Here is a 17715-nt window from a genome sequence, read left to right as displayed (position 1 = left end):
TGGTACTACTCATGCATGTTTCATCCCAATTTGCTGCTCAAGCATTAGTACTAGTATTTTCTCAGTTGATTAGGCGCATTAGCATCTACACCTGCTACATCTCACAACCAATCGGTGACTACCTTGATCCCAGTGATTTTTCAAGCGTGCCCTCTAAACCGTGACAGAGAGAGTATTGAGCGAGAGATCTTCAAAAGTATTGAACTTGATAAAATTAAGTAAGATTTTCAGAATGAGGGTAGGGCATTTATATTACCTGGGTCTTCTAGACGTCATTGAAAGCTTCATTATCGGTATGTTTTAAGTTGTTTTTTATTCAAACATGTTTACATTTTTATTGTATTTGGTTTTTATTTGTAATGTGTATTGACTCTTTCGATTTGCACTAAAAGAATTATTTCCTTAAGACTTCGCCACACCTTAATTTTTTTTCGTCCTCCACCTCTGCCTGGAGCTGTCCAATGCGGTAGACTGGACTCCGAGACCGAGAGCGGGCACGCTCGTCGTAGGTCATACCGCTCTAAGAGCAAGTACAATAGAGCTAAGTCAGCTGGCTATAAGGAATAAACTAATATATTTTTGTTTAGTTAGAGAAAAGAGAAGAGGAGAGGGAAGGTAAACGCTGTAGCACGTGCTCCTAGGCATTTTGTAAGTATGAAAGATGGACCATATAATAAAGAAGTAGTACATTTTTGCAATGAACTATTGTATATATTGACTATAAATAGATTGTAAATGACATGACAATGGCTTATAGCCACTAGCTGGCTATACTGTTGCACTTGCTCTAATCCATCCGAAGAGGGCCAAGCAAGCAGGATTATATCGGGGCGCGCCGTGGGCGGCGTGGCATTCCGTGGTCACGCCTCCAACAAAACAACAAAGCCATCAACGCGACCCCCTCCCTCCTCTCCTTCCAGGTGGCCACCCATTAATCCTCCTGCTCCTTGCTCGGTTATCTGCCTCTTGACCCCGACCCTTCGCCCTCTCCTCCCTCCCTCGCGCCATCGCTCCACTATATTGTTGTGCACGCACGCTTAACCAGCCCAGGCCTCTCTCCCCGTTCCGTTACTCCGTCCGTGCCCGTCCATGGGGAGACTGTGCTGCCCGACGGCTGCGCTTCTGCTGCTGCTGCTCGTCTCCTTCGGTTTCAGCCTTGGCTCCTGCAGCTCCGACGCTCAGCAAGGTATGTCACTGTACCTCTGCTGCTGCCGCTGAATAACCGTTGCTGATATTTGATTCCTGTGTGTGTTCATGTCATAAGAGCAAGCTCCTTCCTTTCTTTCAGTTGAATTTTGCCACTTGCTTGTTTTCGTTTCTTTCAAGTTGAGATGTATAGTGATGACAAGTACGAACTCTCTCACTGTAGGAAGGGCGAACCACCGGGAGGAAGATGCACGGCCCGCAGATCGGTAAGATCTCTCTCACCATACTTTTCATGTTCAGTTTCAGGAATGCTCTGAATTTCAGTGTCACTATGAGAGAATAGGGTGTAACCTTTCTTCGATTAGGTGGAGTAGCTTGGAAACTTCTTCGTCTGCATGTTTCGTCATCGTGACATTCCACTCTTCATTTTTAAATTTGCAAGGAAACCGATAAAAAAAGCACATAAAATACTGCAAAAACATTCTTCGCGGCCATCTTCTTAGATTGCGTTGCATAGAGAGGTGGGAATGGGGTGTCGGCTGTCAGAGATGGACAGCTGAACCACCGAGCAACCCCGGTTGGTGCATGTCCCTTGTCCAATTGTTCCTCGCCTCTTGTGCTCACTCTCATCTGCCGACTCCAATCATTGTCAGGCGGGTAAACCAAGCGGTACACATCCGAGAAGCTCTACCACGACCGAACAGGTACAGGTCCAAGCAGTCGACGGCGTTCCCGCAGTGGCCACCCTGGCCATGGGCACCGATAACGACGCCGACAACAAGTTCACCGCCGTTGCAGGGTGCTGTCTCCCCGTCAAGCGCTCCCGCGCCGGCGCCGGCTGTCGCCAAGCCTCTGGCGGTGCCGCCTCGGCACGCCGACGAGCCCGCGCACAGCATCACGGTGCCACCGGCGCCAGCGACAGTGGTGACCCACGGCGCTGCGGCGGTCGGAGAAGCGTCGAGCGAGGCGGCGGGCCATGATCCTGCAAGGCGGCGTATGTATGTCATCGCCGGAGCAGGAGCTTCCCTCCTTGTGGCAATGTCGGCGGCACTGTTGGTCCTGTGCTACCGGTCCAGCAAGGTGGTCACCGTCAGGCCGTGGGCGACCGGCCTGAGCGGGCAGCTGCAGAAAGCGTTCGTGACAGGTTCACCCCGTCCCTGAAAACTGCGTCCCATCTCTACTGCTACATGGCTCCCTTCTTTTTCTTGGAAGTGATTGGGAGATGGCTGCAGGCGTGCCGGCGCTCAAGAGGTCGGAGCTCCAGGCCGCCTGCGAAGACTTCAGCAACGTCATCGGCTGCCTGTCGGATTACATGATGTACAAGGGGACGCTGTCGAGCGGCGTCGAGATCGCCGTCATATCGACGACCAAGAAGTCCGGCAAGGAGTGGTCCAAGCAGTGCGAAACCCAGTTCAGGAAAAAGGTGGGCTGCAAAGCTAGGACGAAACTGAACAAATCAGTTAGTATTACCCTGAAAATAAACTTACTACTAATGATGGCAATTGTGCTGTTTCAGATAACAAGCCTGTCCAGAGTTAACCACAAGAACTTTGTGAACCTGCTGGGCTACTGTCAGGAAGAGCAGCCATTCACGAGGATGATGGTGTTCGAGTATGCTCCCAACGGCACTCTCTACGAGCATCTCCATGGTAAAGCTAGTGGAGTTCCATCCATAAGAGACGATGTTTTTCATGAGCTGTGGCAGATTAACTAAGGAAACGATGGTGTTGCTTGCCGTGCACGTGCAGTGAGGGAGGACGGTCACCTGGACTGGCCGACGCGGCTGCGGGTGGCAGTCGGGGTCGCCTACTGCCTGGAGCACATGCACCAGCTGAGCCCGCCGGAGATCCTCAAGACGCTCGACACGTCCACCGTGTACCTCACAGACGACTTCGCGGCCAAGATCGCGGACGTCTTCTTCTGCTCCGACGAGGCGGCCTCGTCGACCAGGACGGAGATGGCGAGCCTGCAGTCCCTCCTGGCGCTGTCCGACAGGGAGAGCGTCGTGTACAGCTACGGCATGGTGCTGCTGGAGATCATGTCCGGCAGGTTCACGGCGTCGGCGGGCGGCCTGCTGGAGGGCTGGGCGGCGAGCTTCCTCCGAGGGGAGAGACAGCTGAGGGACGTCATGGACCCTGGCCTAAGATGGAACGCGACCCTCCAGGCCGAGACCGTCAACAGGCTGGACAGCGTGATACGGTCCTGCACCGACCGGGAGGCGAGGCGGCGACCCGCCATGGCAGAGGTCGCAAGGTGGTTGAGGGAGATCACCGCCATGCCGCCGGAAGCAGCTACCCCCAAGGTGTCGCCGCTGTGGTGGGCGGAGCTGGAGATCATATCCACTGAGGCCACCTGAAGTTCACACAGGAGCTGAGCATTCAGGTTTGCAACAACAGTTGTTGTACCAACAGTTGGGATCGCAGTGTGTGTATGTGGTGTAGCATAGCGCCAGAGTACTGCTTGTATTTGCTTCACTAAAAAAACCTTGTAGTTTGTCCGGATTTTGTAACCTGAGTGCAGCTACTGCATACTGCAGCACGCACAACACCCTGCAGAAGAGACATCCGCAGCATAGCATGAGTGCAAGCATGCAACACAAACCGAGTAGAATACAATAATAATGAGTTTAGCTGTTCAAGACGTAAACCCCACTGCCGTCGAATGTGACGCACAACGACTTGACAGACTGAAAATAATAAAACCACCCAAGACATCTACGACAAGGTTCCTACTGACTGACTGACGCTACATATACTTTGGTACCCTTCTGTTCATATGAGCCAAACCCAAATTCCGTTTGGTGCATCAATAAAACCAAACATCCACCATAACAAGACAAGGTAAGATAGTTTCTCGTCTAAGAAACTATCGCTTGGTTTATCATCCCCTGGGTCCATGACGCCGTCTCCCTCACTTCATCATCCAGATCGAGGCACTCCCTCAGGAACTCAACATGGAAGAGGTGGCTCTTGAACAGATCCTTAGAGATTGGCCCAAGTGTGTCCGCAAGATCCCCCAGGACAGCAACGGCGGCTTTTGTCACGCTCTCATCCCTGAAAGTAAACACGTGCATATAATGTTAAGGAAGAGGAAACCAATCACCCGTGTAACAAAAAAGAAAGGAAACAGAAATGACGTGGACCTGCTCCCATCTTTGTAGACAGCTTCAGTGAATTGCAATAGATGGCCTGCATAAGGTATCATCAGCTGAGCTTTTGCGCCCTTTAGACCCTGTAGTATGCCAGAGTATGCCTCAAAAATTCCCCGTCTGAGCTGGTTACCATAATCAACCATATCCTCGTCATTTTGATCCAAAACAACAAGAAGCTCAGCCGCCCCTTGAAGCATCGGCATAGCATACGGCAGGTATTTCTCAAAATTTTCACCAATGGCAAGAGCAATGTCTCCAAAGCATGAGAAAATTGGGGGCTTGACAGACCTGTTGAGTTGTGAGTTTGAGAGATCCTTGAGAAGCACAGTCATAATCCCATCACAGAAGGGCAAGATTTTATCTTCCAAGGCACGGCAAATATCACCCACCACCCCTACAGAGATGGAGCATACTTGGTATTCTTCATAATTCTGCAATCCTGCCTCAAGGTACTTCAAAAACTCAGGCATGTATTTCTCAAAATCTGGGCCAGTGGCATAAGCAAGAGCACCAATGGCCAGCATTGCTTCTTCATGTACAGTAGCACTGTGGCAAGCAAAGACACGGAGGAACAGAAGCATCAACTGGTCAGCAGTCTGTGCAATTATGGACTTTGCATCCGAGCTGTTCAGTTTCTGGATAATAACCTGCAGTACACCACACAGCAAAGCCTGCAGATCGCTTTGCTTCTCCTTGTCGCCTGATGAAAATATTTGGTGGTCAAATGTCAGATTCAATCTTCTCATGATCTCCTGCAATAACTGGCCTATGATGCTTGAAGTTTCAGGTATGTTGCTGACTCTTACAATCTCATTCAGCGCTTCATAAGCAGATGCACGAAGCCTCACATGGGTCATATCACTACGATCCGCAGCAGTAAGGAGTGCAGCGATAACATTAGGAAGATAAGGTGTAAGCAAAGATGACACCGGCTCTGCATCTTCATAACCTTGGGCAAGAAAATATATGGCTCCACAGACTTTCTCAGCCACATTTGGAACATCTTTGCTACTCTCTAGCAACACAGCCATGATACGAGGAAGGTTTGCATTTGATATGATTGGATTAGTACTGCATGGAGAATGCAAAAGCTCAAATACCCGTCCAAGAGTCCAAGCAGTGGTGTCTTTTACCTGGCTGTTTGGATCATTCATTGTATTGAGCAAGAAATCTAGTCCAGCCTGCACCAAGGGAGCAAGTTTCTCAAGGGATGGGCCATCAAGGATAGAACCAAATGCAAAAGTTGCTGCCTCACGACAACGCCAATCCGGCTTTGTGATGTTAGCTTCCACAAATGGCATCACAAGAGGGACAATTGCATCACCGACAGTTCTAGCAATGAGTCCAAGGCATGTTCCACCACTCATGGAAATGTTCCAAGCATTATCATCTTGCTCTTGATCTTCCTCTTGCTTCAACAGGGTTTCTAGCAGCATTGGAACAAGTGAAGGGAGGGCCTTTTCAATGAAGCGATAATTTACAGTCGAGTTAGCATCATCAGATCCCTCATATTCCTCTTGGAGTTCAATCTCCTCCTCACAAATAGTACTCCAGAACTCAACAGCTTGCAGTGCAACTGGTTCCTCGTCTCCTTTTACAGCATTAGCTGTCAGGTTGAATATGGTTTGCATATAAGGATCTAAGTGCACATAATATGTGGATGCAATTGCCACAAGGCATTCAAAGGCTGCCTGTCTGATCTCCACTTCTTTAGATACAGCAGTATCACAAATTACCTTCATTATAAAGGTCCTCTCCATCTCATTTGCAAAGTTGCTCTCAGCAAAGTCAAGAGCATTATATAGAGCTTTGACTGCTGCAAGACGGACTTCAGAGCTTAGCTCTGTCTGGTTCATCCCCTGAACCACAGCAGTCAGAACAGCATTCACTTGATCCTGCTCCAAGTGCTCAGGAGGAATCTCCTCACAGACATACCCCAATGCTTCTAGAGTTGCTTGCTTTAGTGGCGCAGAGGCCCCAGGCTGAGTCATGTTGCTCAGCAATTTGGCAATGAGGTCTTGCCATTCCCGACGGGGTATCTCAATGGATGCAATCTTTGCAATGACTTGTGATGACGTCTGCCGGGCATCACCCACCGAAGATCCTAGTGTTATCAGCAATGACTCCTTAATCTGCGATTTGATCGAGTGATCCAAGCTGACCCATTGCTGAATCAGCAGCTCCTTCCTTGCAGAATCTTTTGCGTCCAGTGAATTCTTAAGGATAATACCAGCAAGTCTTCTAGACTCTGGTGGCCTTTCATCATTCGATAACTCCACCGACAAGGATAGGAGGAAGTTGGGAAGATTCTGCTCCTGGAACTGCTTGATGTTGGCTTCTGCTGCTGAGCGAAGGTTACCATCTGGAGACTGAGCAGCTAGCAGAATCTGAGTGATATCCATGACTGTTGCACCTGCCCTGCCAAATATTGAAAGACCATATTGTATCAGTTAGACAAAAAAAATATCAGAGGATCAATTGTGTCAGTTAGCAACATTAAGGATAAAACACCAAAGTACAAATTTTGAAAAATATTGTACCAGTCAGCTGTCCTAGTCCTACAAGCTACTGACCAGTTTCACCTAGCTTAGTCTTCTTCCACAAGTTGTGGAAGGTTTGAGAGCCACATAATACGGTTACATAATTATAATACAAAATGTTCTGCTAAAAGACAGTTGCAGGATGAGAAACATGTACCACTGATGGAACAAAGCACTTATAGCGTAGTTACACATAGATCAGTAGATACTGTTTGTCTCTATCAGAGAGATAAATTTCTTAGTTAAACAGTTAGAAAGGCTCTGACCATTTGTTAAGTTTATTTGACTGATGAGCCAAAGCTTAAGTAGGCTAAACGCCCCACAATAAGCTAGGTATTCATGAGGCAACTGCACACTACATCACCAGAACTGATTGACAAAAAAAAACATATGACGATGTGCTACAACCAGATAAATTATGATGACGGGAAACAATATTACTACACGCATGGACAAAATTAAGAAAATAAGAAAACAAAATTACAGCAGGGTAATATATGCCTACTCCACCAGGACCTTGAACATGCCAAATCAAATTGTACTAATCAGCAGCGCTAGATCAATTTACACTAATCCACAGCGAGCTAAGCTATACAAATACGCTAGTCAAACCAACTTGGACACAATCACTGATGCGTGTTGGGCAACGGGCCTACCAATACCAGGGACCGATGCGTATCGAAGCGGCTTACAATCCTAAATCCTGGTAGAAAGGGGGAAACGACCACTGGCACATACGGCTGGTTCCGCCGCCGGCTCACCACCGGGTGCTGCTTCCCGCCGACGGCGCGCGCTTAACCGGCAGCGAGATGGATGGACGGTGTGAAGGGGAGACCGGATTGGATGCGGCAGAGACTCCCGGGCTAGGCGGCTAGGGTTAGGGATTGGGGACAGGGCCCGAGAGAGATCGGGGATTGGGAGAGCGAAACCAATCAAGGGAGCGGGAGAGCTCACCAGAAGAACGAATCTGCCGGGGGGATGCTTCCGCGCTCGCTCGCTCGCCTGCCCGCCTCCCAGACAAATGGAAGAAGACTGCGGAGGAGGAGGGGGAGGGGAATAGGGGCAGCGCCGGCGGCTAGGGTTTAGAGGCGGGATTCTGGGTTTTGGGGGTAGGCCGTTCGGGCAGGGGGGAGGACGCGTGGTTTAGTACTAGTGGACGCGCTCGATCCAACGGCCCGGGCTACTCCCGCCCGGGCCCGACAGGCTTGCTCGATGATCGGACGGTCGGCTGGGTGTTCTGTTTTGTCTCCTCAATCAGGACGAAGGAAAAGGTGTCCTGTTTTGCTTTCCCTCGGCGGAATGGCAATGGCTTTTCTACACCTAGCTCACCAGTTCGATCCGTAAAAAGTCATTTACAGTTTGTAAAAATGGTTTTTACGGATCGGCGCGAGCGGACAAAGCCAGATTCCGAAAACGGATACGTATAAAAGGATATTCACAAAAGATGCTATTATATGAGGCGTTAATGCAGGGTTTGCTCGGGCGCCACCGCGTTGACTCGCAAAACCGAATACCCCGTAAATCAGAATTACTCATTATATGCAATTCTACTCCTGAAGGGGAAGTTGATAGCCGGCGTTCATCGGGTTTATTTCGTCTCTCCTCCCACCATCACATGGTTATTTTTCGTCTCTGCTCCCACCACACCCTCCATGCTGGTCTTTTTTCACCCGGTTTTCCCCTGCCTGCATAAAACCAACTCCTCTCTCGATCATCTAAAAAAAACTCCTCTCTCGATCTCTCCAATCTCCTGTTGCTCAGCCATCTAGGGTTCTCCGTCTCCGTTACCTTTCGCCTTCCTCCTCCGTTGCTGCCCCTAGCCTCCTCTGCCTCGTGACCTAATTCACCCAAACCTACCACCCCTCCGCCCCGCCCATCTTCCTGGCGGCCACCATTTTACGGATTACGCCTCCTCCATGATGCCTCCGATTCCAATCCATTGCACCACCGCCAGCGGCTCCACTCCATCGGACTGCCCTAAGCACGGGGGCATCATCCATTTGTCGTCAGTTGAATACTTCATGGACTCCTCGTACTGAAGGCCCACAAACACCGGGCGACAGTACAAGTCTACCATATGATTCCCGATCCTCTGATCGTTCTTCGGACTAAAACGACAAACTCCAGCGGTGATGCAGGCCTCCAATAAGCAGAAGCAAACACTGGGCAGAGATGTGTATGTATTTGTGCGGCAGGCGACAAGAGGACGCAGGGGCGCTAGCACGCGCACCACACAAGCTGATGAAGTGATGAAGGTAGGAGCATCACTGATTGGCATGTATACTGTGACGGCCCGAGACCGGCGCTCCAGAAGATTCCCCTCTTTTCCGTTGTCGCCGTGTTATTATTTTGTTTGCCGCATTCATCATCGCATCATTCGCATCATCCGCATTGCATCAGCATTCCGTTGCCGCCAGTTTTCAAACTTGCATCCGTTGTTAGTTGCTGGTTCTCGTCGTTGTCCGTTCTGAGTCCGACCACACACTTACGCGCCCGCGGCATCGTCAAAACCCTGTTTTAAAAGTGTGTATAAAACTTTCTCTGATTTAGTTGAAACTTGGCATGCGGTCTTAATATAATATAGGTAGTCCGTCTGTCAAATTTCGTCGCAATCGGAGTCCGTCTGGTACCCGAACGGTCGACCGTAGCGGCACCGTATTCGGTCTGTCGTCGGACGTTTATCGGTGTTTTAAAATCGCGTTGTTGGGTGCCCGTTTCCCTCTCGTCTTAGCCCATCTACACAGCCCGTTAGTGCCAACTAGCCTCTTCCTCCGTTTGTGGTCGTCGGATCGCGATCGGACGGACGAGGTCCAACCCACCAGAGACCAACCCTATTTATGAACCACACCCTCGAGAGACCCCTCTCACTTCACTAGGGTTTCCCCTAGTCATTTTTGCAGCCACCCCCCTCAAAACCCCCGCCTGCTAGGCCTAACCCTCTAAATCGCGCAGCCCAAACCCTCTGACCAAATATGGCCATTGGATTTACATCTAATGGCTCAGAATAGCCCCAAACCCCACCTATCGGACAATGTCCACTAAAGTGGACAATGTCCGGGCGACCACAGTCTCCCGCGGCTCCTCCCGAGCCCCTCCCCGAGCAGCCCACAACCGGACGGAGTTCCCCATCGCCGGAGCAGCAGCCGCTCGCAGGAGCTTCCCCTCCGCCGGACTGCCTCGCCTTCCTCTCCTCCTCATCTCCTTCTTCTTCCTCCCTCTCCGAGAGCTCTCTCTCCCCACAGGTACTCAACCGCCATGGCCGAACCTCGAGCAGCCCGAGCCCCGATCCGCGCTGTCGTCCACTGCCGAGGCCCCAACCGACCGGATTCGGTCAGATCCGGTCCGGGAGGACCATCCCCGCCGCCGCAAGGGCCTACAAGGAGTTGGCGAAGACCGTATACATCGTCATTGGACGCTATTTCGGGGGCTACTCGGGGAGTTCGGGATTAAGGGGTCCTCGGGTGGTCGGGTCGTTGTTCACATGCCGACCAAATGGGCCGCATTATTGAAGATTGGACTACATGACGACCTCGTAAACAAGTAGGAAAGCTCCGAAGACTGGTGTGTCATCCAAGTTGTGTAGGTTAGATTGGCACATCTACCCTTGGCTGAGGTCGGTTATATGTAACCCTAGGGACCCCTGGTATCTATATAAACTAGAGGGTTTTCTTTGCATAGACAGGTTGATTCATCTAGGGTTTAGCTCATACGATCTCCAGGTAGATCAACTCTGTAACCCTCATACACCATCAATACAAGCAAGCACAACGTAGGGTTTTACCTCCTCAAGAGGGCCCGAACCTGGGTAAATATCGTATCCTGCAACCCATCGATCCAAGGTCCACATTTCGGGACCCCCTACCCGAGATCCGCCCGTTTTGAGACCGGCATCGACACAGCGGCGGTGAGACCGAAGACACGACAATCAATGTCGGATTCAATAAATCAAGGTTTGGACCGTGGACCACCCATCCAGTATTCGTCATGGGGGTTCGGCGACCTTGGTACTTGAACACATTATAGATGGGTACCACCTTAGAGTCCTCATCGACGGAGGCAGTAGCCTTAATCTGATTTACGGAAATACAGTGAGGAAAATACTAATAGTAGTCTAGTTCAGACTTACCTTGTGCGTCGTCGAACCGCTTGTTGAGAAGATCGACCTCCTCCTCGTAGCACTTAAGTTTTCGATTTATTTCTACCAACTCCACAGTGCTGGGGGCTGCTACCGAAGGCGAGGCCTGCATAAGTAATTCATATGTGTCACACTCCCAAGTTATTGAATTTTTGAACCCTCTGCCAGGTGTTTCTTCCATTCTCACAAAGTCTTGGGGGCTATGGCTCATTTTTAAAAGAAGTAAATACAAGTGCTTTCTCTGCATTATTTGACCCCTGCACGAGTTTTTCAAACTCACACAGGGCTTGGGGGCTACTGAATATGGGGATTGCATATAAACCCATAAAATTAAAAATACTTTGTAAAAAGGAATGTTATGTAAATTACCTTGAAGCCCGTCAACAGGCCGTCGAAAGCTTCCTTCAATCCGATGTCAACGGATCGAATGCTTTGTAAAACTACACCCACGAGAGTGCGGTGTTCTTCAGCGATGGAGGAGTCATCCAAACTCTCCTCCATCATGACCGGCCTCCCGATTTGGGTCCGCTCTGTTACGCTCGGCTCTGGGTGTGGCATTGCGGTTTCTCCTCTCGGAGAAGCCGAGATAGATGACTTGGATGTCTCCGGAACTGTCTTCAGAGAGGGCTCGGGTTGACTGGGTTCCCCCTCTTTGCTTGCGAGGAGGGATTCGCCTTCCTGGTCTTCAGTGTCCGAGGTGTTAGCCTCGGCAATGATATCATCACCCCTCCCCTTGTGTTCGGCTTAAGGAGTTTTTTTTGGGATACCACCTCCCCTACCTCCTCGGTAACCGAGGGTAGGGTGTTGTAGGATGCGGTCCCGCTCTCCGCGTGTTCGGTTGGCGGGGAGTCCCCTTCCGAGGCCTCGTCAGCAGGGAAGTCACGCGATGGGCTGCAATTGGAAAGGTATGTATGCAATTAACAATAAAACCTTGAATGCAGAAAAATGATATGATCTTCGAATTCGTACCTTTGTGTCGGGGGCTTGATCCTGTGGTTCCTTCGAGGAACCCTTTCAAAATTTTCGGACTCCTCGGAGGAGTCTGAACCATCATCAAACATGGCCACCTTGGCCCTGCAATGCCTTTTTGGGGCAGTGGGAGCTAGATCTCCCTCGACGTCTTCGGACACCGCCCTCTTCTTAATGTGGGAGGAGCCGCTCTCCTCCTCGTCATCTTCCTGCTCTCCCTCAAGAGCAGAAGGGACGTGTGTGTCCTCAAATCTAGTGTCCAGAGGTCCTTTTGAACGGAGACCTCCTCGATCACCTTCTTCTTTGACGGCGTGTATGGCTTTTCGACCAACATGGTCGTTAGTAAGGTCGTCCTGGGGCTTCGGGCAGCGGTGTGGCCGTTGATCCGCTTGGGTTTCTCTAGCCAGACCTGCGAATGCAGAGGAAAGAGGGGTAAGAGCCTTATTAAAGGGAAATATCTGAACATAAATAATGAAATTTTACCTCTTTGAGAGGGTGTGTGGCATCGGTGCCCATGTCTTCCTCCTCGGCTGCCAGGTCTTTTGCAGCTTCAACAACACCTTCCACACCTTGTCGTGAGTGATGTGGTAGAAGTGGTGCATGGTGACCAGGTCATCCGGACTGTAGGACCACATAGGGGCAGCGTGATGTTAACAATGGAGGAGGCGGCGGCATAGCATGACCCGAACAATATTGATCAGCTCAATCTTCTTCTTTACTAGGATGGAGATGCACCTTTGAAGCGACTCCACCTCCGCAGATTCCCCCCAATCGAGCCCCTTCTTCGTCCATGACACCAGTCTGGTGGGAGCCCCGGATCTAAATCCGAGGGATGCTTCCCACTCCGTGTCACGTGGTTTGGTGATGTAGAACCACCCCTGGTGCCAGATCTTGACGGTGTCTATGAAAGAACCGTCCGACCATTATACTAGGGGGTGCTTGCTAACCATCACTCCCCCGTAGTCTACCTGATCGCCACAAAGTACCTTAGGTTTGTCATTGAAAACTTTCAACCACAAGCCGAAGTGGGGTTGGACCCGCAGAAAGGCCTCGTGGACAGTGATAAAATCCAAAATATGCATAAAAGAGTTCGGGGGGAGGTCATGGAAATTCAACCCATAATAGAACATCAAACCCCTTACAAAGGGGTGGAGTGGGAAGTCGAGGCCCCGGAGGAAGTGGGGGATGAACACCACCCTCTCGCCTTCTTTTGGCATGGGGATGACTTGGCCCTCCTCCGGAGTGCGATGAACAATGTTCGCCGACAGGTAGCCAGCATGCTTCAGCTCCAAAAATGTCGTTGTTGGTGACGTAGGAGGCCTCCCAGTAGCCTTTAGAACCCGAGCCGACCATGGCCTAATTTGGGAAAGGGTTCGAATAGATTGGGGGTGGAGCTTGGGAGCTTGGAGCTTAGAGCATTAGGGAAAGTAATCGCGATGTGAGATACGAGAAGCGTGTGGAGGCTATGGTGGCAGTTTCCTTTTTATAGGCCGCTATAATACCAAGAGCCTCATTACTGCGCCGCGGACCTCGCCACTTCCCAATATATCGTGCAGTTATGCGTGCGCGGGATAGCCCAAATCATAAATCGTATCCCCTAAAAGCGGGGCATGATCTCCATATTGATGAAACATGCCAATGAAAGAGCTGCCTTGAACCACGGATTGAGTTTTGTAACTAGTCAGCGGTCATGACGGGTCGCGACGTTTCACTAAAAATTTGTCACACATAAGCACTGTTCACACTCGAACGGTTGGCCTTCGAGGGTAATTAACATATATTGTTCAGAAATAGGGAAATCACCGGTGGCTGAACTATTACTGGTCGAATATAAATTCAGAGAGGAAATTGCCCCGCAAGCCGAAGACCTTGGACGCAAGAAGCAGCTAGGAATCAAAACTACATTGTTGGAGGCCAGTCCGGGGGCTACTGAGGGAGTCTGGTACAAAGGGGTCCTCGGGCCGCTGACCTATTTTCACGGGACGGACTCATGGCCGCCATGTGATTATCATTGAAGGGCCAAACTACGAGACGATGATGTGTCCACAACGGAAATTTTATAAGCCTTGGTGTATGCTCCAAGTCAAGATGATCATATCAGCATGTTTACTCATTGACATAACTGACATTGTGTAACCCTAGGTGCAACATCCCGAGACCGACTATAGTGCCCCATGTGTAAAGCTTTCCCTTTTTGTAACCTTCCATGTGGGACCACCTTGACATTGTCATGAGAGCTATCTATGCATGTATGATTTCATGTGTCACCTTGTATTCTTCTTTTGCATGCATGCATCCATGCCATACCATCCTTGCCATACTTTATGATTGCATGTCATGATCATGATTTCATGTGGTCTTGCTAGGAGTTGGAATTTGTGGTGATATGATTCCTTGTGGACATATGTGTGGTGGTGGTGTTGTGATCATGTGAATATGTGTGGTGGTGGTGTTGTGATCATGTGATGATGTGGTTGTGGTAGCAGTGTGTGATGCTTGCCTTATTTCAAAACCCCCACTAGTTATTTGCAAACCCTCTCTCTCTTTTATTCTACAAGTGCAATTTCAACTTGTCCCTAATCTGAATTTAAAATGTTCAGGGTTTAGGAAAAATTGTGGAAATAATTGGATGCTAGGTTTGGTGTTTTGTCTTGTTGCCTAAAGGTGCACAACAAGCACAAAGCAGCAACTAATAGGGCTGTTTTGTATTTATTTTATATGCCCCAAAAATCCTTTTAGTATTTTATTTAATTAGCTTATTATTTGTCAGGCCCAGCGTCATTTTTGCTTTTATTTATCTCCTTTGGTTTTCTCTATGGCCTTTTCCTTTTCTCTGTGTTTTTGTTTAATAGAAATGTGCAGGGAGTGGCCTTCTTCTTTAAGTAACGCTCTGGTGGGCTTCCACCCACCAAAGAGGCCCATCTCTCCTCCCTCCCGTGTGCGCTGGCAGCCCAAGCACATGCTTTCCTCCTCCCTAACGCCGTCTCCTTCCTCTGCTCCTTTCCGTCAGTAGCTGAGAGAGAGAGAGAGTTGCGCAAGCGCCGTGAGCTCGAACGTCGAGGGACCCCCCCCTATTTAATCTCGACGTCCGTGCCTCCCTCTCCTAGGGTTCCCTCTTCTCCCCATCTGCGTCACCACCTCCATTCCCCATCTCTCTCCCCCTCTCCTCTGCGAGGTAAGCGTCGATTGGGTTCAGAGAGAGTCGTGGTTCAGAGCGGCGTCGTCGATCGCCGCCCCTCCCCTCGTCGCCGGAGCGTCCCCGTCGAGCCCAAGGCTCCCGCAAGGATGGGGGACCTCCCCCCATCCCATTCCTAGCGCTAGCGGGGCCGGATTCCCTTCCTGGCGTTCGCTCCATGTCGCCATCACCGGAGAAGCTGCGTCGACAGGAGCTTCTTCCCCTGCTCCGCCTTCTTCCCCTTCGGCCAAGAAAATCGAGCCCAAGGCTCCAAGGTGAGCGGCTCGTCCCTCCTTCGCCTTCTCCCCCTCGCGCGTAGCCTCCTAGTCTCCTAGCGTCGCCGTCCTGTCGCCGTCGCAGCCGCGTAACCGTGCGTCGAGGAGCCGTCGTGTAGGTCCTCCTGCCGCCGGGTTAGGCACGGGAATGAGACCCTGGTGGTCTCCTCTTCCTCCCCGCGAGCACTCGTAGCATGATTTGGCGTGCAACACCTCCAGTCGCCGTTACTTGTTCTGGCCGCCGCTGATCTGGTGCAGGAACAGAGGGGGGTTACCCCAAGAGGGTTACCTCCTCTTATAGGTCAAGCAACGATTCGTAGCAGGGTGGTAACGAGGATGGTTTTGGCGCTGTAGGTTGCGGGTTCGATACCCCGTGCGCCCCTTTTTGTTTATCTGTTGATTTTAGTAGAAGTAGCTTCCAGGGAGAGATCACCTCGCAAGCCTCCCTTACCTGTCGAGCAAGAGCCTAGTAGCAGGGTGGTGTAGTTCCTGTGTGGTGATACACGGGGTTGAGGGTTCGAATCCCTCCCCTGCCCTTTTATTTTGTTGTTGTTGTGCATATCTGTTTTGCTATGTGTTGTTTGCTTAGTTGCTGCAGATGCTTGGCCTCATGTGGGTATTTTATCCACTGACATCAGTATGTTGTTCTTAGTGTTTGATGCTAGCAAGAGTAGGGTGCATGGTAGATATAACTTGTGAAGGTAAGCATGCATATATTTGAGAGCATATGTGTGTGTGTGTGTAAGTAGATGTGTGTGTGTGCTCCTTGTGAGTGTTTGTCACCAAGTGGTGATGTATATGTAGGGTGTGAGCCTTGTGAATGAAAGTGGATCTAATCACTAGCTTGTGCAAGTGATGTGTTGTATGTGTGTGGAGAAAACAACCCCACTTGCAACTTGTGCACCTCCTCATGTTAATATGAGAGAGGGCACGATGTGTGTGTGTGTGTGGGTGATCTAGTGAGAGAAGTGGTTGTGATGTTGATGTGCATGGCACAAACATGGGGTTCAAACCCTCATGTCCATTTTGTCTTTGTGCACATGAACATAGCTATGTGGTAGTTGATCTAGTGTGTGCACATGAGATGTTGCACTATTCAATTTGTAGAAATCTAGTTAGTTTTCCTTCCTAGTTTGTGGCCACTTGCTCTAAACAAGTGTATGCATCTTTTATATGTTTTTGGGGTAGAATATCCCAAGGAATCCATTGGTGAACTCAGTTTTGCCATTGGAACATTTTCTGGAGATGACATATTTTCATTTTCTTCTATGTTTGGAGCTTGGTTTCATGAGTTGTGGTGAGCCTTTGGGATTGCTTCTTGGTTGTGATGGTATAGGGTGACCCCCTCTACCTCATGTTTGTTTAATCTCATGATGAGTATTCCATATGTGCAAGTTATGACCACTCAAAATAGGCATGTGGCTGAGATTCCAGATTAGTGAAAATCTGAGTCTGTTTATATTTTTCTTCTCCTATTGATGAGGTTGTGCTGGTCATTGTGTTGTGATCTAGCCTTAGCTTTCAACTAGAAACTTGGACCTGATATGTTTGTCTAGCTCCCTGTAACATTTCATGTCATTTGGAGCCCTGTAGATATTGATTTGGCTGCTGTCAAAATGCTTCAGAGCATAGACAGAAAGTGAGAATCTGGAATTTTCTCTAAGTCCGTGAAAACTGATGTTTTTGGGTAAGTTTGCAGCCTTGTATCTTTCTGTGTTTAATTCCTTTTTGTGTGATTCTTGCTTGTGCTTGTAGTATTCTTGGATAGCTACATCCACATATATTAATTGTCATGTTTGGGTGGCTGTAGGTGCTTTGCATGCAGCTCACAAAGTGCTATGATGCAGTTTATGGCAGATTGTGTAGTTTTGTCACTTTGATGTTTTTGAGTGCTTAGTTCATGTTGTGGTGTTCTTATTTGCTCCACCCCATCCATGATGGTTTGTTTTATGTCTTGGCAACCTGGGAATACCAGATTTGTGCCATTGGAGTGTATGGGGATGATTTTGTTACGTAGGGCTTCATATCTTGTTTCGTTGATTCCCGTTGATCCGTAGCTCCGATTGTAATGTTCTTTATATGGTTTTGCATCGTTTTCACAATACGCATCTGATCATATCATTCTCATGCATGTCAAAATAGGTTAGCATGCATTTCTGTCCAGGAACATGCATTTACTCCTTATGCTTGTGCTAGTGATAGAAATAGTGATGCATGCTCATATTCATCTCATGCATCATGTGATTGTTGCATCTTGAGGTGTCGTTGTTCATTGGATGTTATTCTTATGTTGGGTAGCACCAGGATTGGAGAACGAATACGTG

General features: G+C 49.5%; 2 protein-coding genes across 3 annotated transcripts; one reads left to right on the top strand and one right to left on the bottom strand.

Annotated features, from left to right (window-relative positions):
- Positions 1-860: 860 nt before the first annotated feature.
- LOC123441212 (probable inactive receptor-like protein kinase At3g56050) lies at positions 861-3718 on the top strand. Its single transcript, XM_045117708.1, has 6 exons — positions 861-1186; positions 1370-1412; positions 1800-2290; positions 2379-2569; positions 2663-2795; positions 2895-3718. Exons 1-6 carry the CDS (start codon positions 1090-1092, stop codon positions 3500-3502), a joined length of 1563 nt encoding a protein of 520 aa, XP_044973643.1. The 5' UTR covers positions 861-1089; the 3' UTR covers positions 3503-3718.
- A 17-nt stretch (positions 3719-3735) lies between these two features.
- Positions 3736-7958, bottom strand: LOC123441193 (importin subunit beta-1-like). Of its 2 annotated transcripts, none has more exons than XM_045117698.1 (3): positions 7792-7958; positions 4289-6715; positions 3736-4199 (listed from the first exon to the last, which is right to left on the bottom strand). In XM_045117698.1, the coding sequence occupies exons 2-3, from the start codon at positions 6697-6699 to the stop codon at positions 4004-4006; spliced, it is 2607 nt and encodes an 868-aa protein (XP_044973633.1). In that variant the 5' UTR covers positions 6700-6715; positions 7792-7958; the 3' UTR covers positions 3736-4003. The 2 variants fall into 2 exon arrangements, with proteins under 2 accessions (XP_044973633.1, XP_044973639.1); XM_045117704.1 differs by having other exon boundaries at positions 4289-6710.
- Positions 7959-17715: the final 9757 nt, after the last annotated feature.

This window comes from Hordeum vulgare, chromosome 1H (assembly GCF_904849725.1).
Source record: "Hordeum vulgare subsp. vulgare chromosome 1H, MorexV3_pseudomolecules_assembly, whole genome shotgun sequence".
NCBI lineage: Eukaryota > Viridiplantae > Streptophyta > Magnoliopsida > Poales > Poaceae > Hordeum > Hordeum vulgare.
This window is presented reverse-complemented; position numbering and strand designations above follow the sequence as displayed.

Coding starts and splice junctions, on each gene's coding strand:
- LOC123441212 (XM_045117708.1), top strand. CDS start 1,090: ATGGGGAGACTGTGCTGCCCGACGGCTGCGCTTCTGCTGCTGCTGCTC. Junction 1,187..1,369: donor CAGCTCCGACGCTCAGCAAG/GTATGTCACTGT, acceptor CTCTCACTGTAG/GAAGGGCGAACCACCGGGAG. Junction 2,796..2,894: donor TCTCTACGAGCATCTCCATG/GTAAAGCTAGTG, acceptor GTGCACGTGCAG/TGAGGGAGGACGGTCACCTG.
- LOC123441193 (XM_045117698.1), bottom strand. CDS start 6,699: ATGGATATCACTCAGATTCTGCTAGCTGCTCAGTCTCCAGATGGTAAC. Junction 4,200..4,288: donor GTCTACAAAGATGGGAGCAG/GTCCACGTCATT, acceptor GTTTACTTTCAG/GGATGAGAGCGTGACAAAAG.